The sequence below is a fragment of the Prionailurus bengalensis genome, chromosome A2, assembly GCF_016509475.1.
Source record: "Prionailurus bengalensis isolate Pbe53 chromosome A2, Fcat_Pben_1.1_paternal_pri, whole genome shotgun sequence".
NCBI classification, from domain to species: domain Eukaryota; kingdom Metazoa; phylum Chordata; class Mammalia; order Carnivora; family Felidae; genus Prionailurus; species Prionailurus bengalensis.
This window is the reverse complement of record NC_057348.1, coordinates 22,345,335-22,370,782: the sequence shown is the minus strand read 5'-3', so window position 1 is coordinate 22,370,782 and position 25,448 is coordinate 22,345,335. Positions and strand designations below refer to the sequence as shown.

At 48.3% G+C, this 25,448-nt stretch overlaps 1 protein-coding gene across 7 annotated transcripts in view; it reads right to left on the bottom strand.

Annotated features, from left to right (window-relative positions):
- CACNA1D (calcium voltage-gated channel subunit alpha1 D) overlaps positions 1-25,448 on the bottom strand; it is a 304,424-nt gene that overhangs the window by 67,082 nt on the left and 211,894 nt on the right. For 6 of the 7 annotated variants that reach the window (XM_043587647.1, XM_043587641.1, XM_043587643.1 and 3 more), the window contains exons 10-21: positions 21,540-21,627; positions 20,162-20,188; positions 16,640-16,800; positions 15,632-15,857; positions 15,296-15,503; positions 12,236-12,356; positions 8,395-8,509; positions 7,944-8,013; positions 7,018-7,084; positions 6,120-6,267; positions 3,375-3,504; positions 89-148 (exon numbers count right to left, since the gene is read on the bottom strand). In XM_043587647.1, the coding sequence (XP_043443582.1) occupies positions 89-148; positions 3,375-3,504; positions 6,120-6,267; positions 7,018-7,084; positions 7,944-8,013; positions 8,395-8,509; positions 12,236-12,356; positions 15,296-15,503; positions 15,632-15,857; positions 16,640-16,800; positions 20,162-20,188; positions 21,540-21,627 (1,421 nt within the window). Of the gene's footprint in view, positions 1-88; positions 149-3,374; positions 3,505-6,119; positions 6,268-7,017; positions 7,085-7,943; positions 8,014-8,394; positions 8,510-12,235; positions 12,357-15,295; positions 15,504-15,631; positions 15,858-16,639; positions 16,801-20,161; positions 20,189-21,200; positions 21,261-21,539; positions 21,628-25,448 lie in introns of all 7 variants that reach the window. The other variant, XM_043587648.1, reaches the window with a different exon arrangement.

The following is a 25,448-nucleotide window of genomic DNA, read 5'->3' as shown; positions in this document are numbered from 1 at the left end:
CCTAGCATCTGGAAAGTAAACAAAGAATTGCAACTATTATTGCTACAGCTGCTTTAGAGTACGCGAGGATCAATGAAAAAGCCGTTACCTTTAACAGGATTTCAACTGTAAAGATGGCTGTGAAAGCATAGTCAAAGTAACCCAGTATCTGCAAGGTACAACACGTTGGAAATGAGAAAAAGGCATCGGGATGAACTCCAACAGCGTGCGCGCCCATGGGCAGAACCCCCACCTGCAGTCAGACACCCGCTCCCCTGAGATAAGCCTGCCGCTCTGGAGGCAGGTGCAGAGACGCTTATAAATGCCCCACCCGGCCCAGTGACAGCTCTTCTTTGTGACCGAGAAAGAGCATCTGGGGACACTTACCTCCTTTCACCACTCATGCGGACTCTCCTCCCTGTCTCGTGTCATGGACAGACAGAAGCTCATTTCTAAAAGCGCTTTGTTAATAACCTCTGCTCATCAGAGCACAACATGGACAAACTTGTGACACCAGATAAACCGGAGCCTTATACACGTTTCAGATTTTTAAAGGGAATTCTTAGAAGAATGAAATATGGTGTCATATTTCACCATATAGCTGAGCTTCAGTTTGGTGGAAAAATGTAAATAAAGATGTTAAGTGGCATCCAACAGGGCCAGAAGTTTCCACATGCCCCTTCCGATTCCAGCCCGTGAAAACAGGGTGGAAATGCCCCTCCGTCACCAGTGTGCAGGGCTGAATAACACTGCTCTCTCCAAACACTGGGTTTTTGTTTTTTACCTAGCTGGGCCCACTCAAAGAACAGACTGACCTGGCCTTTGAATAATCGGTCCAGGCTGCTTTTATCAGTATTCCTGAAAATATCATCTACCCTCCAACTGAGTCATGCCCAGGGAACCCTTTGGGGGTCCCTGCTACTTCTCAGAGCCATGGGGGCGGGTAGGTGGGTGGGGCAGGGGGGCCAGCAACCAAGAGTCTGACCGCTCAACGGAGGTTGCTCACGGGGAACCCTCAGCCACAAAGATGGCAGCCAAGACTCTGCCAGTTGCAGAGGCCAAGATCAGAGCTGAAGGGACTGTGGAGAGACCCCCCAGACCAACTCTCTTCATGTAACAGAAGAGGATACTGTGGGAGTGTCAGCGGGCAGGCTGCTCAGGTCACACAGCCAGTCACGGTGTGGCTGGGCAGGGAGTGAGCCCCGGACCCTGTTACTTGAGTGTGGGATCCAGCCCAGGGGAGTCCTTTACTCTCCATCACAGTAAGGAGACGGACCTACAGCAAAGGCCAGCTCTTCTCCACGGAAGTTCTCCAGAGGGCATTCATTATTCAAACCACTTCCGTTCTGAGATTTACAGATTTTGCTGGAAGCCTGTTGTGTATTTGTGATTCTAGCCAGGCCACAAAAGGTATTTCCAGTACACGGCCAGCCTCTGCCCCTTCCCCCATCCGAGGTCACGGCAGGACTGTTCATGTCAAAAGCACGCGTGTAGCCAAGACAGACACCGCTGCCCACATGTCAGCAACTCGACCCAGTGCCAGAGGTCAAAGCTCTTAGATTCAGGTTATTCTTTCTCCATTCACTCCTCTTCCACTAATAACTTAGCTAAGTTAACACAACAACCACAGAGAAGCCACCGCATGAGTCCACTTACATGGAGTATCTAAAGTAGTCAACCCCTTAGACAGAAGGTAGAATGGAGGTTGTCAGGGGCTGGGGGAGGGAGAAATGGGGAGATGGCCAACTGAGATAGAGTTTCAGTCATGCAAGATGAGTAAGTTCTGGAGACCTGCCGTACAACATAGTCCCTACCGTTAAGAAGGCCGTCTCGTACACTTAATTTATCAAGAGAGTAGATCTCACATTAAGCATTCTTACCACAATAAAATAAACACTGTAGTATTTTAAAAGCAATACACATACAAATATGTACATCTGTTTAAAAACAATAATAACATTCTTGGAAAAAGCAGCAGGGACATAAACTCATGGGGAAGCAATTACAATAAAAATAAGAACACAGGGCCACGTGTAAATTAACTCTGCCAATCTGTGTTCTAGACTAGCTCCTGACCTCATCTCTCAATAACAGTATTTTTTTCCCAAACAGCTTCTACCCGCTGTGCCTCATTTCTATGATGGGGCCTGAGGACACCGAGGTCTTTGTTCCATTTGAACGCTTATGTAGAGACAGTGTCAGAATCTCTAACAAGAGCCCTGATCTGTGAGTGCAGATTCAGACAGATGCACAGCCTTCGTCTTTACATCAACACCAACATGTGCCTTGGGAGGAAAATCTTTTTAAAATCTGCATATCAGAGCGCCCGTGTTTTATCAGCCTGATACATTGGGCCTGCCAGGCTTCAAACCAACGGGACTGGAAACGAAAAGATACAGCACAAGGCCTGACTGTCACAACCAAAATCCTGGGGTACTGGTAATTTGCCTTACTCCTCAAATTTCTAAAAATCGGATGGACACAGAGAGGCACGAACCACAAGGGGCAGCAATGCCGGACGGCTTCACACACTCGTGGGCCTCCCTCTCCTGGGCTTCTTGACAACCATCTGAGACTGCACTACAGTCTCCAGGCCAGAGCAGACAACAGTCTACTGGTCTTCTGAAGCTGTGTCGCCTCGGGATTGTTCTCGGTGCCGAATGAGCTGACTGCTAAGAGGGGACCCACCTGGACAAGAACTTCCTGAGGTACCGGTCTCTGCGCAGCACAGATGTGCTCTCCCTAAAGCACGAAACAGACCGATAACAGACAACTTAGCTGTCTCTTTGTTTTCTTTGTAAAACCACCTCCTGCCCTATCAAAACGCCAGCCTTCCTCTCCACTGAACCACTTGGCTCCACACGCCGTCGGCTCCCTCACTCGTATCCCCCCCCACTCCACCCTACCCCTCCGCTGAGTAGCGAAACCAAGTAGCTTCGTGAATTTCAGCCCAGGCGGGCTCCACGCCTTCCCGCCAGCCCTAAGGAAGAGCTTCTGGGCACATGACGTACCTGGCTCCATTTTTACTTTTCCTTCCTGCTGGATGCTTCCACCTGGGCAGAAATCTCAAAACAGGCACGGATGTGAATGTGACCAGGGAGGGGAAAACAGGGACCAAAATGTTGGCAGTAAAGGACGAACAGGAGGAGAAGCGGGGCTCCTGAATACACTACAAGTTGCTGCAGAGTGTTTAAGATGAAGTTTAGAGGACAGGATCCAAAAATGTCTGTCCTGATAAGACAAAACTCTTCTGGCACTCACAAACCTGAAATACCTCTGGGGGAACGAGAGGCCTCCTCTAACGTTTAGCCCTGCCTGCGTGACAGTCCCTGCTAGAGAGACAGGTGCTGATCCCAGAGGGAGACCCGCCCGCCTGGCCCTGCTCAGTGGCTTACAGTGTTCCGGAAGGAGTGGCTGCGGATGGGGTCCTCAGCGGCAAGGGCGGCGCTACTCAGCATGATGAAGACGAGGATGAGGTTGGTGAAGATGTGATGGTTGATGAGCTTGTGGCAGCCCACGCGGATCCTGTGGGGGAAACCACTGCATGGACCCAGCCCTCGGCATGGCCAGTGCCTCCTGCATGCTGGCGCTGCTCTGAGGTGACAAGTCAGGCAGAGGACAGCTGTCCGTGCCCCAACCCAGCCAACCAGAGCCACCTGACCCTCAGCCCTTCAAAAGTCGTGGAAGGCAGACCCTGAGGACCCACAGTGCCACAGCTCTGTGGGGGGAGGAGGGGCTCCATACACAGCATTCATCACGTCCTTAAAAGTGGGGATTATCATCCTGCTACAAGTGGGGAAACTGAGGCTTAAGCATGTGAGAGGTCTTAAGGCTAGTAAAGACTGAGGGAGATTTCCAATCCAGGTCGACTGTGACGCTTTCTCACCATGACATGAAGCCCAGTGGCTTCCTTTGCCTACCTTTGAAAGGAATCTGAGCTCAGAGCTCACTGCCGCAGCTCACAAGAATGAGAGCAATGGGTAAAGGGGGTCCAGAGGTACAGACTTCCAGTTATAAAAGAAACAAGTCACAGGGATGAAAAGTACAGCATAGGGAATATCATCAATACTATTGCAATGACGTTGTAGGGCGACCACGCTTTTTGTGGCGAATGCTGTGTAACACACAGACCGGTCAGATTGCTATATTGTGTGCCTGAAACCAATATGATGCTGTATGTCAACTTTACTTCAGTTAAAAATAAAAATTAAGGGGCCCTTGGGTGGCTCAGTCAGTTGAGCATCCGACTCTTGGTTTCAGCTCAAGTCATAAGTTCAAGCCCCACGTCGGGCTCTATGCTGTCCATGTGGAGCCTGCTTGGAATTCTCTCTCTCCCTCTCTCCCTCTGCCCCTTCCCACTCTCTCTCTCTCTTTCAAAATAAATAAGCTTAAAAATGAAAAAATAAATACAAATTAAAAAGGAAGGAGAGCAACCCCTTTCTAATGCAATCACCTGGCTGTATGCAAATGACTACAGTAGTCATGGGTTTGGTAAAATCTCCTGTTATGTGGAGATTCTGTCCTAAGTGGGTTTTTGTTTTTAAACTCTGGAGTTGACCCACAAGCACTCCCAAGAAAGTGAAGAGAAAGCTGCACCGTGCAAGAATCGTGCGGGGATCTTACATACCATGTCATGGTCCTCAGCGTCCTGCCGTTGTCTGATGTCCCACAGGCTAGTTAGCGCCAGACTCAACACCTGACTTTAGAATTTAACCTCAACACCTGACTTTAGAATTTAAAAGACTTTATTTTTGGCCTATAGAATACATATATCTTCCCCTTGAAATTATTTTCCTTTGTAATTTTTTTTAATATTTATTTTTGAGAGAGAAACAGAGCGTGAGCAGGGGAGGGGCAGACAGAAAGGAGACACAGAATCAGAAGCAGGCTCCAGGCTCTGAACTGTCAGCACAGAGTCCAATGTGGGGCTTGAACTCACGAGCCGTGAGATCATGACCTGAACCAAAGTCGGATACTTAACTGACTGAGCCACCCAGGTGCCCTGTCCTTTTTCACTTTCAAAACTGGAGTCAACTTTATGAGAAACTGACCCCTTTCTTCAAATACTCCTTTGTGGGGCTGCTTCATGCTGGGATGTGCCCTTGGAGGGCTTGCAAGCTGTTAGCAGGTGAGTCTGGGGAGAACCTTCCAAGGCAGGGAGGGCAGGAGTGTTCACAGCTCTGGGGAGGGAAATCAATCCATTCCTTCAATATATGTAGACCCAGTGAGCTGTAGGCATCAGTAACGTCAGGTGAGTACCTTTTTTTAAAAAGAGACACCCAAATTCTCTACAGTGACACACTGTAAAAACTACCATCAGATCCTCAAGTCACTAAGGACAGCAGCCTCTCTTCCCACCTGTGTCTCCCTGGGGACTGTGAATTCCATAGGGTTCTTCTCTGACAGCCAAGGACTGCTTCTGCAATTCTAGAAACCCTTCCAGGAGCCATTCATTCCCCCAGGGATGCCATCTATCTCAGATGATTGAAAACCTAGAAACTGGCTACTAATAAACATTGTCTTCTTACCGCACTTGCAGTGCTGGGCTCCCAGTGAGCACCTTATCGTTTTACCACGAGAAATGCTACTTTAAGCAGGATAGCATGGAGCTGAATAGCTACAACCTATAAAATATCATCGAGTGATATCACTTTGTTGCCATCAAACTCAATAGGGAAAAGTGATCAACTAATCTGGATCTCAGGATGAAGACGCTGTGGAGAACTTGGTCGCAAAATTCTCATCCCCAACGCATCTTAACAGAAGACCCACTCATGAAGAAAGGGTCCTCTGGATGGGAAATGCCTCACAGGTAGCAACCCGTGGACACCTGAGCTGTGGGCTCTGCCCAGTACAGGGACTAAGGAGGAGGAGAATCTGGGATGGCATCCTCCCAGGACCTGGCCATATACCTATAATAGCACCTTCATCCAGGAACGAGGCGGCCAGGGAGAGATGGGCAGAGGGCAAAGGCAAGCTGGAACAAGAGAGGGGTCAGCGAGGACTCAGGGGCTCGGAGGCACAGGCACAGAAAGGGGCTGTGACCCACCCTCTTTCTCCCCACCTCCAGCCCCCCTCAAGCAATCTGTAGGGGGACAGGTGAGACACGGCAACAATGAAATCAGAAAGCAGGTATTTACGGGTTGGTCTTGCTCAGAATGAAGAATGCACTCCCTTCAGGGATGGGGGCGATTTTCTCCTTCATGTTCAACTCTGAGATTCTACGAGGACGGGGGCCAGCTGGAACCTCGGGTTCATCCTCTTCCTCCTCCTCTTCCTCTTCCCCTACTTTAAATGAGACACTTTTTTTTTGTAGGCATGAAATAATGGTTGCATTGGGTTTCAATTATTCTCAATTTCACGTGAAGAGTCAACTTTCACATCTATCGCCTTACATTGGTCAAAACCCTTCAGAATGTGGCCTGAGTGCCTGTGGGGGGCCGAGAAAGTGTGCCTGTCTGTGAGTGCATGCAGTTCTGGGAAGGAGGGCCCGGCAAGTCCAGGTCTGAGCAAAGGTGAAAGGTATCAGTGCAGTACTCCCAGCATCCGGCTGTTTCCCCAGTAGCTTTGCTCAGCTTCTGCCTGGAAAACTGTGCGTGGGGCTTCAAGCCACACACGATCAGTGTCCTCCACCCCACTGGCACCCCTGCCCCCAGAGTCCCTGCTACATCAGCCAATAAAGGTAAGGCATCAGCAAATGTGAAAGGGACAGGTGGGCAGTAATAATAACAGTAGTAATGGCTGGTTGCCTCCTAGAGAGGTTTCCCACCAGAGGTGGGGCTTGCCCTGATCCACTCACACTTTCTCTCCCCACCACCTAGAATTTGAGTTATGCAAGCTACCTGGGTGACCGAGGAAAGCAGCAGGGTTGACTGCTCCACAGCCACAAGGATGAGGCCCACAGCCTCGGCAGCCTCACTGCTCACCATGCACCCCAGCTGGGCTAGCCAGCCAGAGACTGAGCCTCTGAACACTGAGTGGTAGCAAAGCTGTATCACCCCTGAACCGAGAGCCTGTCACCGGCCTCTGCCACCATACCTGGCACATCACAAGGTGGGTAGGGGTCCTTGTCTTCATCCTCTTCTCGATAGTCATCAATTGTAACCTACGATGACAGAGAGGGCTCGGGAGGAGGGGAGACTCTGACTTCAATGCACCGCAGAGGACCGAAGTACATACTTGACCCTGCCATTCAGTGCAGGGAGAGAAACTCTCTCCAAAGTGCACATTGCACAGAAGTGCGTGCGTGCATAGGGACAGCAAGTGTCCCCGTTGATGATTCTGCTTAAGACACAGCTCTGAGGGCAAATGAGGAGAAAACGGGTATAACCTCCATCCAGCCATGGTTAGCCAGCACCACCATCCATGCGCCTCCCCACTCAACACTGTCCTACACACTGTATGGTAACTGCGAGGTCCTGTCTCCCTGCTAGAATGTGAGCTCCATGCACAGAGGGACCTCACTGGTCTTGTTCATTGCTGATTTCCAGTATCTGCCACACATTAACCACTCAGTAAGTATTTATTGACTCGTGGAACAAACAAAGGAATGAAAAATCCAGAGCTGTCATGGGTGGGATGAAGTTTGACACTACAGCCCTGAGTACCCAGAACTGGATCCTAAGATCCCTTCTGGAGGTAGACATCTGTTAACATTCTTGATTTTAATCCCCACTGAGAAGATATAACAGGTCAGGTCTGATGACACAATTCCAATAAAGAAAAAATAAGTAGTCCCACCAGTCAAATATTTACCATACCAGTTATTTGGTGAAATATTAATAACCAGCTAGCTGCCTAAATTCACTGAGAATCCCCCTGGGAAGCCAGCATCTATAATGTGTGTCATACCCTCACACCAAAATATCATGCATGATACCTTCCCAGTGTAAACGGTACATTTGTGATGATATCAACAGACCCATAGTGAAACAAAAAGGGGAGAACTGTTTTAGGACATATACCTTATTGTCACTGTTGGCTATCTGGTTGACCTCTGGTTTGTTGTTCTTTTTATTCTCCAGGCTCTCTTTTCTACACAGAAGAAAACATGAGAACCCAAGTAACCATATTGCTATGTATAAAAATGCTAATCCAGATTCTGAATCAACAGTGGCCTGATGAAGGACCGAATTTAATTGGAAACAACCCTAACAGTGAGACCACAGCACAACCCATCCTCAGAGCTCCCTGTTCACCCCAGTGCACTGGGTTTATTACATGGATCATCTTATTAAAATTCTCACCCAAGAGCTCATCAGCATTGAACGCATCATTTATTTTATGCCACCAAAATTAACCACAGAGATTCTTTAAGCATGGGGACGTGTGACTCCTACTCTCAGCTCCGAGGAAATGAGAGCTGACGGCCTGGGTTCTGCCCAAGATTCTATCCTTGGGTGAAAATGAAGTTACCTGGCAATCTTCTTCCTTTCCTTCTCTTCAGCTTCCTCTTTCTGGGCAGTATTCAAACTTTCAGCATCAGCCAGATTGTCTACAGCGATGGCCAAGAAGACATTCAGTAGGATATCTAGTGTGAACATTTTAAGGGAACAACGTAATTTCTAAAGGCAGCTACGTGTCACCGATAATGGCAACCTCACATCTCTCTGTGTTCTGGGAGGTTGGTAACAGGTGACTGTCCCCTAGTTGTTGTATTTACATGGTAAGACCAGAGGACCAGAACCCTGTTTAAAACACAAAAACAACAAAAACAAGACCTAGAAACTTGTAGAAGACAGTCTGGAAAGAAGCAAAATTAAGGTTCACTAAAACCCATGAAAACCTACAAATTTCAACATTTCCTTTCATCCGTGTGCATATGTGGCACATATGTGTATGTCTCTGTACACCAGGTATCTGTAGCTATAACACATGCTGCATAAAACAATCCATAACATAAACATGGTATTTTTATGCATTTTGCTTTATGCATATTGTTTCTTTTAAAACACACACACCCATAACTTATATCCAGGGCATGCTTTCCAAAATAGACCCTTCTAAAGGCTACATGTGAATCAAATGATGGTTCCACAAGATGATAACTGCACAATACAGTCTTGAGTCTTTCTCTTTTGAGATGATCTTCAGAGTTTGCAGATACCTCATTCATTCATTCATTCATTCATTCATTATGCAAATGCTGATGTATTGTCAGATGGTGCCAGGCTATTCTTCTGAATAGTCCCACTGTAGCTATATCTTTGACTATTGTGGGTGAATTGTATTTTTTAAAATATTGGGGCGCCTGGGTGGCGCAGTTGGTTAAGCGTCCGACTTCAGCCATGTCACGATCTCGTGGTCCGGGAGTTCGAGCCCCGCGTCAGGCTCTGGGCTGATGGCTCAGAGCCTGGAGCCTGTTTAGATTCTGTGTCTCCCTCTCTCTCTGCCCCTCCCCCGTTCATGCTCTGTCTCTCTCTGTCCCAAAAATAAATAAACGTTGAAAAAAAAATTTTAAATACTAAAAAGTGAAGTGAGTGAATGCATTATCATGTTTTGGGCTCTTACTCTAATGTTGTATGTGTGTCTTCCTTGGATGATAGTGAAAAAAAAATTCTGAATAAGGTTCCCAAATTTCCTAGAAGATGCCTATTTCTTATTCACTAGCAGTTCAATACTTTTTTGAGAAGCACAGAGATCAGAGGGAAATAAGCCAAGACAGCTCCTTCTCTGACCATGCTTCTCCCTGGCTGATGCATGGTCATCTGGGTAGAAGACTGTGGGAGCCCAGGAACTCAGAGACAGGAGAGGGGCATCCATGTCCCACAGGGCCTATGCAATCTGCAATCTCAGGTGCGGAACACAAAAGTAATCTAGCAAGGGGCTGACAAGGAGATACCTTCTGGGGACATCACGCTGCACTAATCTATTCAAGTCTTTAAAGAGGATAGATACATGAATGAATTACATTAAAACTTTCAAAAACACGTTTGATATGTTAGACTATTTTTTAAGCAGAGTGTAATGAGCCTGGGGAAGCAATCTGTCCTGGAATGGGCGATGGCTTCGTAACATGAGCACTCCTCTGATAGATGAGGGGTAATTGTGGCTCTGGCAGGGATCAGTGTAGGACTAACTGGGTTGAGGATTCCTAGCAATGATCTCAATGAAGAAGTAATGTATCTTTACATTACTGTAAAGCTTGCAGTGACACCAAACTCTTTTGGGTAGCAGAAAGCACATCCAGAGTAATAAACCATAGGAAAATTTTACAAGTTCGCAACAGATGGTTTCTAAGAGCTCACACCTATCATCTGTATTTAGAAGCATTACCCAGACCCTTCTAAACAGTGGTATGCTCTGGAATTCATTCAAAAAGATCCACCCAGCACCTCTCTCACACTGACGACTGTGCCGGGTGCTGGGGGCATGACAGACCAGGGTCCCTACTGCCACGTAGCATCTATTCTAGTTGGGGGAGACAGAACATAAACTACTTAGGCGTTTCAGATAGTGATACAGGTATTACAAAGAAAACACAGCATGTAACCGGAATGAGTGTGGCCAGGGAATACTTCTCTGCAGACCCAAAGCGGGTATATTGCTCTGGCCCAAGAGTTCATTGAAAGGACAGCACAATAAGAAAACACTGATTCATTTAACAAGCATTTACCAAGGGCTGACTATGTGTAAGGCCCTCCGCTATAAGCCACAAGAGATGTGAATACAAAGAAGAAAAGATGCCTGAACCAAGAAGTTTATTGCCGGGAAGCCTGAGCGGGTCAGTCGGTTAAGCGTCCAACTCTTGATTCTGGCTCAGGTCTTGATCTCACAGTTCAGATCATGAGATCGAACCCTGCATCAGTCTCTGTGTTAATAGGGCGGAGCCTACAGGGATTCTCTCTCTCTCCCTCTCTCTCTGCCCCTCCTCCGCTTGTGCTCTCATTCTCTCTCTCAAAATGAATAAACAAATGTGTTTAAAAAAGAAGTTCATTGTTGAGTTGAGGGGATGGAGAAGTCCCCACCCCAAACCAGTAGATGCTGGCACCCATGTGCAGCAGGAGCAACAAAGATAACATCTGGCAGGAGAGCTCACCTCTGGGTAGGAGGGGTGTTCTAGCTGCCTGAAGGATTCTATGGGCTTCTATGTACTGAAGGTGGGGATTTCCATAGAATAACTTGAAGCATGAAGTATTGTCCTGAAAAGTTTGCACCAGGGCTACTGCATGGAAGAAAACTCACTAATGAACCAGAGGAGATTAAGGGGAAAACAGCTTGGGACTTCTTACAAGAAGAATCCCTTTAGGATTCTTTAAAATAAAAAGGTGAAGACCTGGGCGCCTGAGTGGCTACATCAGTTAAGCATCTGACTTCAGCTCAGGTCATGATCTCATGATTCATGAGTTCAAGCCCCACATCGCACTCTGTGCTGAAAGCTCAGAGCCTGGAGCCTGCTTCCGATTCTGTGTCTCCTCTCTCTCTGCCCCTCCTCCCACTCATGCTCTGTCTCTGTCTCTCTCTCAAAAATAAATAAACATTAAAAAAATTTTTTTAAAAAAGGTGAAGACCAAGAGGTGGTATTCATGTTACAGCCACTCTCCCACCAAGCCCTTATTGAGGACTCCATACACCAGGTCTTGTGCCGGTCAGGGAGGTCAGAGAGAGAAAGAAGACACTGCCAAAAGTTACAGGGTCCTAAAGGCTCTGATGGAGGGAAAGAGAGATCCAAACCTTCAGAAATCTAGAATTAGAGAGTGCCTCTTGGCAGGAAAAAGGAATAAAAGGAGTTAGAAAAGAGCTCACAGCCTAATACAGTCACTAGCCAATGGACACCTGATCCCCAGAGAGGTACAGATCACCAAAGCCAGATTGGGTCCGGGGAGCTTAGGTCAAGCCACTGCTGATGGGTGCCCACTGGTTAGGAAGTGTTTTTAAGAGACACAGATTTACCCCTAACTTCCCAGGTGTGACGGCATGGAGGACAACTGGCTCTGCCCTGAGCCTTCCCTTGGGACCTGTACAGGAGCTGTGTCACCAAGCTGGGTGACAACTGGTACAGGCCACACACTGGCCCATGCTCCCTTCCCCAGCTTGCTCAGTCCTCAAAGCCTCACTGGACCTCTGACCCCACTACACTGTCTCAGCAGCCCTGAAGGAGAGCAGGTGTCGAGCTAACAAGGTAAGGGCGTGCATCTCCCCAGCCCAACTGCAACCGCCACCCACCACCCGCCACCACGACCGCCTCAGGAAAACTCAGACAGGGAGAAACAAAAGGAGATGATGACGACAAAGCCCTGCTCAGCTTGAAGGATACAGTTACCACAAATGAAAAGGATGATGAAGTAGATGCAGACGATCATTCCTGAGGACGACGGGCCGCCATAGGCCATGATGCCATCATACATCACAGCGTTCCAATCTTCACCTGTCAGAATCTAAGAGAACCAAACTGTGGTCAGCCTGCATGCGCTGGACCGCAACTCCCGACGGTCCGCCAGAGCTCCCTGGGGGCCACCCGATTCTGGTTTCAGCTGCCTTTCACTGTCCAGTTTGCGCTCAGCAAAGCCATCGGTTTCCCCGTAGAGTTTTCAAAACATTGTTTTCAATTACACAAACACATACGTTAATTCTTCACATGGAAATAAAGTAACACCACATATAAGACTCATGTACTCTTTGGTGACACCCTAGTTTTGCCCCCACCCCCCGAGAACACGGTGCATCTCTCTCTAGAACCTTTTTGCATGTAACATATAGATACACGTCCAGAGGAAAGAGGTAGTTGGTGTGTTCTCAGATATATTAAACATAAAGGGTGTCTGTCATACTATATGAATTTTCTGCATTTGCTTTTTTTTTTTTTTCATTCAGCAATATACTCTGGAGACCCTCTGTGTCAGTCAGTGCCCTTCAGTCCTTTTAACAGCTGCCTACTATTCCATGTAGTTAACGTACTGTGGAAATGGAGAGTTGGATCCCTGAACTTGTAAGAAGCAGTGAACTACAAATATCTCATGTAAGTTTACAAACTACCTCATGAGTAGGTACTAAGAGCTGCCATAAATTTCCAATTTAACCTTCTCTACTGATGATATTTGATAACTCGATCTATCACGAGGTAGAATCGAATAAACCTAAATAGCATTTTAAGAACATACTATCTTCCAGGGGTGCCTGGGAGGTTCCGGCAGTTAAGCATCTGACTTCGGCTCAGGTCATGATCTCACAGCTCATGAGACCGAGCCCTGCATCAGGTTCTGTGCTGACAGCTCAGAGCCTGGAGCCTGCTTCAGATTCTGTGTCTCCCTCTCTCTCTGCCCCTCCCCTGCTCACTCTCTGTCTCTCTCTCCTTCAAAAATAAATAAATATTTAAAAAATTAATAAAAACATACTATCTTCCAGCAAGAGAAAGAAAGAGGGAGGGAGCACATGTGCTCTTGTATCATCTAGCTGCACCAGATACTTTAAAAAATAGAACTGTCATGGCTGACAACCCAACAGAAACATGGGCAAATGATTTCAAAAGATAAAGCAATTCCCAGAAAAGGAACTATAAATGGCTCTGTGTCCCATGAAAAGGCATTCAGTTTCACTCCTGATAAGAGAAGTAGGAAGACACTATTTTCACCTGTCAGACCACCATCAAAAAGTTTGAACACCCACCATGCTAAAAAGTAGTGAGGCGTCGGGCAGTCTCCAGCCCCCATCCCTGGAGGACAGACCGACAGTACTGTGAGGAGCACGGTAGGCAAGATATCAGAGTTGAAAACGGATTCACACCCTTCAAACCAGCAATTCCATTTCTGGGAAATTTATCCACATCTATGCTCACACATGTGCCCAGGGTGTGAGTTCGACGTCACCCACTGAGCCGAGGCCAGACACAGACAGTCACCAAGCTAGGGACTGGTTGACTTGAAATAGTCACCAAGCTAGGGATTGGTTACATGAATTAGGGGACAGGAACACCACACCACAGGACTGACGCGGAATCAGAAAGGAGGCAAACTCTTATGGACCAATAAGGAAGGTTCTTAGGGACACTTTAAATGGTAAGGAAATGGAAAATGGCAGTTAATATGAGCCACTGTTTACATCATACTGTATTCATGGGCAGGTAGGTGGGTCGCTAGGTTCACTGACTCACATCTACGAGCAAATATATCTCAAAGAATACACAGACACCATCCATTGGTGGTTGCTCCTACAAGGAGAAATTGCGGGCTGCGTGGGAAGGAGACTCATTTGTTACTTTAAACCCTTTTGTAAACATTTGAATTTTGTGCTATACACAGGTACTACCAAAACCCACCACCACCATAGGGTTTCTCTGTTTCTCTGAAATAAAAACAGAATAAAGAATAACTAACCAGCGGCTAAGAATTAAGGATAATTCAAATAATTAAAGTATAGTTCAAAAAAAGTATGGCCTATGGCGGCGACAAGAATTCCATCCACCTCAAACGACCAAGTGGGAATGAATCCTACAGATCATTCCCTCTAGTCTCTTGTTTTTTTCAGAACGGATAGTGACTTCCCAAGGTCACAGAGCTGAGCACTGAAAGAGCCAGCAGGGCGGCCTCAGTGTCTAGGCCCCTCCCACCATGCCTTCCAGCCTCCCCAGATGGACTCCCCCAAAGCTGGAGCTCACTGGCATCGTGTGTGAAAGCAACAGGGGCAGAGGGGTCTTTTAAATTTATATGCCACTCATTGTTCGAGGAAGGGCTTCAGGTCACCACATGCGGAGGCGGGAGGGGGGCGGTTTAGAACACCCAGCTTAAAGCCAGGTGGGAGCAGACACTGCTGCTTTGAGTGCCTAGCCACCTGAGCACCTCTGACACCGTCCCTCCTTCTCAGCCGCGGTGCCTGCCCAGGACCCAACGGCACGGACATGCTCAGGGCCTGCATGTCCTCATTACATCACGGGCGGGAGAGCAAAAGGGGCTGAAGGCTGTCACAACTCTTTTATCACCCCGATTCCTCTGACTGCACACCAGAGCATTAGGACTTCAGAATTCACCTCTCTGCACAAATCCGTTAGAGCCAGGGTCCCAAAGCTGGCCTGCCAGCAAAAATTAGCACAGAACAGGAAGAGGATTTTAGAGCCTATATCACAGAAACCTCGCAAACCTCACCAAATCAAACAGAAGTTTTTGGCTTGTTGTCCTGTACCATATCCAGTGGTCCTACAAAAAACACTGAATCACACCACACAGACAGCCGGAGTCAAGTGCGAAAAAAATGGCTTTCGTGGTGCCAGATTTGTCAGAGCATTACTGGGGCAGAGGTCGCTAACCACGGCAGAATCATCCCATCTTCCTGAGTTGTGGACTGACAAGCTGGCGGCTCACACGGGCTCCTCGCGAGGGCTCACCTGGAATACCGTCAGGAGGGCTTGAGGGAAATTGTCAAAGGTGCTCCGCTTGGTCTGCGTTTCGTCAAAATTAAACTTGCCACCAAACAGCTGCATCCCAAGCAAGGAAAAGATGATGATGAAGAGAAAAAGCAGAAGCAACAGCGAAGCAATGGACTTCATGGAGTTTAACAAGGAGGCCACCAAGTTGCTCAGGGAAGTCCAGTGCCTAGAAGTCAAGATGGGGGTGTGAGCCCAGAACGCCCGCAGGACACCGCAGACATCGCTGGACCGGGATGTGGCTGGTCGCCAGCCCCCGGCCAGAAAACACCTGCAGCGAGATACACGCATCCTTACCTGGTCACCTTGAAAATCCTTAAGAGGCGCACACACCGAAACACAGAGATCCCCAGGGGAGACATGATTTCCAGCTCCACCAGGATGGTTTCAGTAATTCCACCACATACCACGAAGCAGTCAAACCGATTAAAAAGAGAGACGAAATACGCCTGGAGACCCAAGCTGTACATTTTTACCAGCATCTCGCAGGTGAACAGAGCCAGGAGGACTTTGTTAGCGATATCTGGAAAGACAGAGGGGCGCACGTGCTCGGGGTCTCATCGTGGGACTGGCTCAGACTCGTTTTCCCTCCTCCCACCCCACCAGTCTCTGCTGGAAATGCCCCAGCACTTTGCCCTGTCTTTGCTGTGGCGCCTGTTACAGAAATGTAGTGTCAATATTTATGGTCTGTCTCCTGGGTTCAAGTCCTGCTTCTGCTACCACCTAGACATGGGACTCTGGAGCAGCCCCTTGACTTCTCTGGGCTCAGTTTCCCAGGCTATAAAATGGGGAGGAGCAGTTTCCCACACAATCTCTGATGCTTTCTAGCCCTAAAAGCCTATGATTCTGCATTTAGACCAGCATATTATATTTCTCGTCTCCATCAGTCACGGAGGGGCAATCTGGCCTTGCTTAGGTGCCAATGATAGAAGAAGCAGTTGTCTATCAAGTGGCAATAACCACTTGCCAAGAATACCATACAGGAAAATAAAGCTTCCGGTAGGGTCAGGGAGAAGGGAGACGAAGTCCCTCTCAACTGCAAGATTCCTTGATCCTAGGTTGCCACAGGTTTAAGACAATGAGAGGCTTGGGCGTCAATCAGCCCCAAGGTGCTTCCACTGACCACGTGACAAGGACTACGCCCCCGCTGCTCTGGGTGCAGCCTCTCTCTGGATGGTTCCACTGTCTTCCAAGCTAGTGCCCTCCAGGAATGTCCCGACGTCACACATTGATAAGACTACGCGGACAGCCTCAGGAGTCCCTAATTCAGAGTCAGAATAAAAAGAGAACAGCCTCTGCTCGTACCTTGAATCTGCGTCAACCAATCAGGCTGGTTGTAGTGCTCGGAGGAAATGGTTAAGGTGTTGAGAAACACCAGGACAATAACCAGCCAGTAAAATGTGACAGACTTCACAGCAGCCCTACATCTCCTGCGATTGAATCGGTTCCAGCGGCGCCAGCGGCGGCTGCAAGAGAAGCAAAAGTTACTCCCTGAATGGCAGACAAAGCATCTGAACGTCCAACAGACGTTATAAGGACATAAGCTGTCTTTAACTCTGGAGATCCAGGTCACGGGGTGCAGGAAGGAAAGATGAGAACAAAGGACACAGAAATTAACAGAACTCATCATACTAATTGCGTTGGTCTTAAAATACAACTTTTAAAATAGTATCTTGACCTGATCACGCTATCAGTTTCCTTCCTATGGTTTTAGATAACTCCGTAATCTGCCCTAAGCAATCCTCAAACTAGTGAGAAGAATGTAGATATTCATAGATTCATATGCAGATGCAAAACCGAGCCCGCACACATATATGCAGTTCCCACCATATGGTACACGGGTCTGTTCACACTATGGGTGCAGAGAGCCGTCTGGCTGATCATACACATCTCTTGCAGCATCTTAACCGTTGTACAGAATTTCTCAGGCAGCAAAGTGCTCCAAACCCAGTTTTCCTTTTAGGGAAACTTTAGGTCCTTTCTTAAATCTGGGAGGTTCCTCCGGAGCCTGGCAGACTTGTCGAAGCTGAGTAGGACATGAGTCTTCATCCTGAGTCATCAGGTGCCCTTGCTAACTAGCGATGCTCAAAATATACCTTTAGAAGAAGAGCCAATATTGAATCATGTTTTCATACAAATAAGATGAGCTGAGCCAGACAGACAAGTAGCATGTCCTCTACCGACTTTCAGTTCTAGTGTGTCGTTAGGGAAAGGATCCCCTCCCTTAGCCTCTTCTCCCCGTGGAAAACATTCCCTGCCACAGGATGGATTGGTGAGGTGGGTCCCAGAAAAAAGGCCAGCCAAGTGGCGATGTCAGCCCTGTGCAGGCTGTGTTCACTGACGGGGGCTGTGGGCACCTCCTCTGGGGGCCTGAGTCAGAGGAATCTCCAGGCTGGGTCCAAGCTGCAGCGCTGGCTGACTCAGCGGCGTTGCTATGCTAAAAACACCGTAACCCAGGGACCGAGCAAAGAAAGAACCACGCTGACTCTTCAACAAGGCCTGGCACAAGCAAAGTGCATTTTGTTCTTGCTCCTGCTATGCGGTTTCCATGGTAACAGTGGCTGGAAACATGATGACCAGTGTAGAAAAATCCCACTAAAGACTGTCCCCTTGAGGCTGGGTTTCTCCTGAGATACATAATTCAGTACACACAACCAAGGTGATCCGAAAAAGAACCAGAGTTGGTGGTTCTGTTTATGCTGTAGTGACAAGTCACAAGCATCTCATCATGAGGTCTTGGAGGCTTCACTCTCCCATCCCCTGAAGTCCTGCAGCATTTCTCAATTTGCCCCTCATGGGGCTCCAGACACTGGGTATATGGAGGTGAAGAAGGTGGCTCATCCTGCGGCCTCTGACCTTGAAAAGAACGCAAGGTTGGGGCAAATAACAATTATAAATCCCCACTAAGCGCTTCTCTCAGGGTCCCGAGTACAGGCGGAGAGACAGGAGCAGCAAATGCTCTCTGCGTGAGGCAGGAAAGGCTTCTCTGAAAAGCTGAGATTTGGGCGGGCTCTGGATAACAGAGTAAGGGTTCACCAGGGGGCAGACGGGAGGGCATTCCACCCCAGGCGACCACATGGCCAAGGGGACTGAGGTGGGAAGAAACCGCATGTTGAAAACTGAGAGCAGTCCAGTTACCGCCACAGAGTGGGGAATAAGGGGGCGGTGTCCGAGGATCAGGCCAGAGAGCGAGCTGGGGGCCAAATTATGAAGGAATGAATACGCCCTCTGGCAACAGGGAGTCAGGGAGGGGCCTTTAATTGTTCTTTTTTAAGTCCAGTTTATTGAGATACGATAGATATGTGGTAACTATTAACATTTAGGAAGAGGGTTTGTAACCACCACCACAGTCAAGAGGTAGAAGATTTCCATCACCCAAAGAACTTCCCTCACGGCCCTTTGTGACAGTTAACCCACCCTCCTCACCTCAGCCCCTGAAAACTGTTTTTTGTCCCTATTGTTTTGTCTCATCCAGAATGTCCAATAAATAGAATCACACAATATAGAGCTTTTTGAGACTTGCTTCTTTCACGTAGCAAAAATACGTTCCGGATTCGTTTGTGTTGTATCTATCGGCAGTTTTTTCCTTCTTATTGCTGAGCGTTATTCTGTCATATGCGCGAACTACGATTTGTCTACCCATTTGCCATCTGACGGACGCTGGAGTTATTTACAGTTTATAGCGATTACATATAAAGTTGCTGTAAACTCTTAATGTAAACATTTTTCATGCAGGCATTGATCTTCATTTTATATAAATACCTCGGAAGTGGAATTGCTGGGTCATACAGTAAATAGATGTTTAACTTTCCAAGCAGCTGTCAACTTGTTTTCAAAAGGGTCGTGTCTTTCAACCTGTAGGAACATATGGGAATCCCCACCGATCTGCATCCTTGTCAGCACTTGGTATTGTCAGATTTTAAAATTTGATCTGTAGGTGTAAAAAATTTTCTAATAGGTGTATAGTGATGTCTCACCGTGATTTTAATTTGCATTTTCCTCGTGACCAATGGTCATGTCATGTGCTTCTTTGCCATCCACCTCTCTTTGGTGACATACCTGTTAAAATATACTAACTCTTTTTTATAGTTTTCCAATTATTCACACCATATTTATGTATTATTCTTCTCATATACTGGATACTAGTCCTTTATCAAATGTTTTGCAAATGTTTTTTCTTCCGGTCTGGAGCTTATCTTCTCATATGGCCAGTGTTTTGGGTTTCGTCTCTAAGAAACCTGTGCCTGACCCAGGGTCACAAAGATTTTTCTCCTGTGTTTTCTTTTAGAATGTTTACAGTTTTAGGTTTTACATTCATATGTCCACTTCAAGACAATTTTTGTAGTAAAATGTTGTTTTTAATTGAAAAATAGCATTTATATGGAAAAGTATACAAATCATAGGTATATGGTTCAATGTGTTATTACCAACAAAACATGTAGCCTGCATCCAGAGCAAGGCACACAACATCACTAGCACCTCAGAAGACCTCTTGAACCCCCCTCCATAAAAAACCTGTAAGCAGAAACGAGACAAGAAGAATCCCTCTTTAAGGACAGACTCTGGGCAGGAGTACGAAGGGTTGATTGGTGACAAGAAATTGTTCATTGTTACGTCCTGTCAGTTTGTCTTGGGGCAAGATCTTCAGCACCTACTCTGCTGCTCTCCACGGCAGGTGTTTGATACTTACTGGGCAGATCGATCTTCAATATGAACGTTCTAGCCCACAGAGTAAAAACCAAGTCTAGAGCAACTCCATGTAGAGTTGAGAAGTTAGAAAGTAAAACACCAGCACACAGGCTTAAGAAAAAAACAGAAGATACTGACCTGAGCTTGGATTTTGAGATGGCTTGGCTGAAAGAAAGAAAGAATACGATTTCGATTAGGAAGGTTTGAGCATTTTCTCCCCATCACTTCAGCTAAGAGATGGAAAAGCCATGCACAGAAGCCTGGGCTCAGCATCCCCAGCTTCCCCAGTGAGCCAGCAGGGGTGAGAGCAGAGCAGGAGGCGAGGTCTGCCGGGGCCATGCAGGCCAGGCTGACACCCACCGGGGCCCAGGCAGAAGACTCTTAGCCGGCTGCCCTGTGCAGCCCTGTCACAGGCCATTGATGCCGGTGGAGGTCCTTCTCCCCTGACCCCACTTCCCCAGACTGAAGTCAGCCCACCCACTCCGCTGCTTGCAACTCAGCCACACTGTGCTGCTACTACAGCCAGAGAAGCACTGGATTAGGAGTCCTGGCTCTGCTATCCACTAACTGCATGGGCTCGGGCAAGCAGCACAACTTTTTGAGCCTCAGTGTTCTCATCTGTAAAATGAGGATAATGAACCCATCCCCCCGCCTACTTTACAATGTTGTAGAGAGGGTGGAGCAAGACAACGGAGGCAGACGCACTTCTTAAATTGCTGAGCATTCTGCCCAAAACACATTATTTTTACGAATCTCTGCAAGAAGATCAAATTTTCTTAAAAACACCGCCTCTACTTTACAGAGATAAGACCTAAAGGGTACCAGCAGAAAGCAAATGAAATAAAATCGCATGGGCTCCCCAGAGTAGGCAGCACTCTGCACATTGCACACTGCTGGTCCCCACCAGGGATCAGGTTATCTAGACAGAAGCCAACAGCGGTGAATGTGGTGGCGCCCTCCACTATTAGGAGAGGGTGGTGCAGGGCTCCAAAAACAGGTGCCGTGAGCAAAGGAAAGTGGGCTCTCAGTGTCCAGCCCCGTGTACGAGGCCGCAGAGAACCCGCCAGTGAAGGAAAACTTAAATATGCAGTGCATTCTGTCAGCCGCTCTGCCATACAAGCGCTTCGTCAAGGCACGGATGCCAACAGCAGACAGGGAGGAGAATCAGGCCTGTTACCCCCACCGCCGACACCCAGAGGGCCCAGCCTTGGCCGTGCCTCTTCGCTTCCACCAGCACCTAGTGGAACAGTGGAATTGCCGGGTTACCTGGCACGCCCCGCAGCAGGCTCTGCCTCAGCAGGACGGGCTGCTCTGGGGGAAGAGGCATGTGAAACGCCGGGGGTCTGGGGGCCTGGGATGGGAGGGGAGACCAAGGGGTCCAGGGTGAGCCCACCCACCCCTCGTGCACCTGAGGCTATGGCCCCGGGGCTCCACTGAAATCTGGGGTGCCTTCTCCCACACGTGACCCTCCAAGAAGACAGGAGGGGGCAGGAGGGCCAGCGGCATCCACACTCACCAGAGACTCCCACAGCCGCCTTGGTTCTCGCCTCCACCACTTACGTTCTCCGTGTTCACAGACTCTGTCTCGCTGGTCGGCATGCTGGCTGCGGGGAGAAGACAACACTTTAGACGGGCACGTTGGTGGCTCTACGTGCCCCGGCGTTGGCTGGATGCAGATCGCCGCCACCACCAGGCAGGCCCCCTGGGAGTCTGGGAGGAGGGGGGGGGAGGGTGAGAGGTCAGGCACCTCCATGGCAGGGACCCTTTGCTCCCAGGACCTGATCTGCCGTTCTGCAAAGAAAGCCCATAGGGCACCCCTCCTCCCCATCGGGAGGAAATTCAGCCTAGGGGAGGAACTCTGGGCCTCACACCAGTGTATTCTCTTGACTTCCAGGAATGCAGTGCGTGAGGCCACCAAAACAACTCAGTTACAGTGACATCTCTGTTTGCCTCAACTGCCGCTCTCTAGAAAATCTAGACCAACACTTCATACGTGAATTCTTATTTTAAATATACTGAAGGAGCAGACGTATCGGATGCAGGAGTACATGAAGATACCAAGCACAAAATCTTTTTAAAAATTTCAGAACGCTACTCATTATTGACTAATTTATCTGATGTCTACATTCCACCGAACCAGTGCGGCCAATACGCAGAAGGTTCTCACCAAAGTGGCCAGAACCAGAGCACACAGAAAGCATATAGTCTGACAGGTAGAAGGTTTGCTCCCAACCAGTGACCAGAGGGCAAAGCTGACTGTGGTCTCAGGGTCACCGGGGTCTCTGGACACGTGTCACTCCTCTACAGCTGGATCCTGAGCAGAGGAAGTAGAGGGAAGGTAGAAAGGCACCGAGGGATGCTGGGAGGTCCCGGGACCCACCATCTGGCACACGGGCATTATTTCTCATCCACCTGACTCAACCCTATAGCATCACAGGCATGTGTTGGAGCTAGGCCAGGAAGGAGATGCAGGGCATAAAGAGGGACACAGCGCTGCACCTGCCTTGGAAAACCAATGGATGCCAATTAACTCAGAAGAGAGCCGCCTCAGGGTTCCGTGCAAGGAGTCCTGGAAACACACAGGAAGGAATGATGAATTCTGTCCTGGGTTAGGAGAGGGGTTCACTGAAAGATGGAAATGTGGGAGAACCGCCCAACCACGTGTGCTTCTTTACCCTGATGCCTAATTTTGAACTGTAGTGACCGTCTTTTATAGACCTGATGGTAGCAACGGGAAGGCCTTCCCCCTGTGGGCTCTGCCGACATGGCTTTTCTTAGCAAGGATGCCTCCGGTTTGATCTGCAAAAATGGGCAGTGGTGCTGCAGGGCCCTGGCAGAGGCTCTTAGGCCGGCCCAGGCGCAGAGGGCAAAGGAGCCGGGTCAGCAAGTGCCATGGTGTGGCCGTGTGTCTGTGGGCCCTGCTCGGACAAGGGCTGGGCTCCCAGAGAGCCGAGACACATCTTTCCTGCCGAAGGGAATTCTTTTCCATCTGTGGACACCTAAGTCCCATAGCCGTGTCCAGGAGCATTTAGGCAAAAGTATCGAAAGCAAAATGAGCAAAAATTACAGACCGACATCGCACTACAGATATTCTCTCAGAATAAACCTTTTTTCTTCCTCAATTAAGTCAAAAGAAACCAACTACAGGCTTTCATTCACTTTTTTACTACTCCACTCAAAAAAAAAAAAAAAGACAAAAATAAAAAACCCCACATAATCCAACCGCAGATAAGCCTTTAACAAAAGCTCCATAAACACACACACACGAGCTGTTCCTGCAATTTTCTTCTCCATGACTGATCTGTGCTCTGACTTGAGGAGAAAGACGAAAACACTGTAAAGTGCAATGAAGTTCACTGTTAATGTGTTCCTCCCATAGGTCACCCTTGTCTTCAGTGACAAAGAACATCACAGTGGGTGACTCCTACAAACGTGACCGTGAGTCGTCTCTGTGCAATGCTTTTTCTTGGTAGTTACTGTCACTACTAACTAAGGGGACAGAAGTTGAGAGCAGGATGACACGGGGCATGGGGCGGGGCGTCGTCCACAGGCCCCAGTTAGCTGGACAGAGTCCCACCTCTCTGCAGGCTTTAATGTCCCATCTGGGAAGTGGTGTTACTAACTCTCCACACTCTTGAGGGTGACTTCCATCTCTAACAGGTTAACACTTCACGGTTCTACTATTAATCATACTGTAACTGTTATTACTATTTCCAAAAGAGCAAACTTCTGAACAGGCTAAATCTTTGTGGCTTCTCACTCTTCTAGGGCCATGTCCCATGATGCTGTCAATACAGTTGCTGCGTTGCATTCCCGGAGCTTCGTTTTTTAAATACTGATGGAAACAGATAAATTATGTATTGGCTTTGGTAAATGCAGGGGGGCATTTTGCATTTCTGGCTCTGTGCCAGTTACCAGTGAATTAAATGTACTAGTTACTCTCTGGATGTGGGAACCAAGTGGGGAGAAAGATAAGAAATACAGGCGAACTCCCTAGACAGAAACGAAGAGAGGTTAATTATGTGGCACAGTGTCAGGGCTGGCTGCACAGATGGAGAGAAGTTTCCCTGCCCTCCAGGCAGACTCCATCCTTCAGGTAGGGTGGGACGGTGGCTAAGAGCAGGCTCTCCGGTCAACCAGATCTAAATTTAACCGCACCGATCTGGTCGAAGTCTCCAAGGCTCTATGTTCCCATCTGTGAAATGGAAAGTACCCACCTCACAAGGCTGTTGGCAGAATTAAGTGAGATAAAACACACTGTATGTTTTTCTCACAGTCCTGGGTCATCCTATGTGGGTCCAGAGTGTTGGGCAATCGGTGAGGCTCACACATGGTAACTATCATCTCAAGAAGGCTCTCCCAGAGTCCCCTGGAAGCAAAGTGACACTCCCCTCATGGCCCAAATCCAGGGTCCCTTTGCCCTGACCACTTCCAGTATGGCACAGAGACATCCAGTCTGAACAATCTTCCAGGCTCCTCGTCAGTTTTGGCTATCACTCTTGGTTTGCAGCTTTTCTGCCTAGCTTAGCCTGATGTAGACATAGCAACTTTTCTATCATTATTGTTTGACATCTAGAGAGCCACAGACCCATAATAAATAACTTAAGCCAGAATGACATCAACCAGGGCTGAGGAGGCGGCGAAGGGGAGGCAAAGAAGAGGACGGTGACTATGCTATAATCAGTGACTCGTTTGACCCCAGAAATGGACTGTGATCCAGTCCCTGCATCTGAGCAGAGGAACCAGGCTCTGATGGGGCCCGGCAGCCTTTCTACGTGCCCCAGCCCCTCCCTCCCTATCACAGGGTAGCATTTCCTTTCCCCAAAGTACAGAGAACGCAGGCCCAGTGGGCAAAAGCATTTCACCCTCCACTTGTACGAGGCACTCATTGTTTTAATGTTAAAAAATTGGTCCAAGGGGCGCCTGGGTGGCACAGTCGGTTAAGCGTCAGACTTCAGCCAGGTCACGATCTCGCGGTCCGTGAGTTCGAGCCCCGCGTCGGGCTCTGGGCTGATGGCTCAGAGCCTGGAGCCTGTTTCCAATTCTGTGTCTCCCTCTCTCTCTGCCCCTCGCCCGTTCATGCTCTGTCTCTCTCTGTCCCAAAAATAAATAAACGTTGAAAAAAAAAATTAAAAAAAAAAATTGGTCCGAGTTTTACTTCACTCAGGCCCAGTGGGACTTTATCTATGTTTTTAAAATCAAGACAGGAGGATCACAGGCTGTTAGAACTGGAAGGGGCCTCAGAGATTACATGAAGCAGCTCTGTAGTTTCAAAGATAAGAGACCTGACCAATCTGCCTTGGGACACACAGGCCTGCGTGAGAAAGCCCTCCTGCCTCCCACCCGGCCACACCCCCTGTGCTTACGGTATGGGCTTCAATATGCCGGGACACGTGTGCGTTATTGATGTATGTTGATATGTATG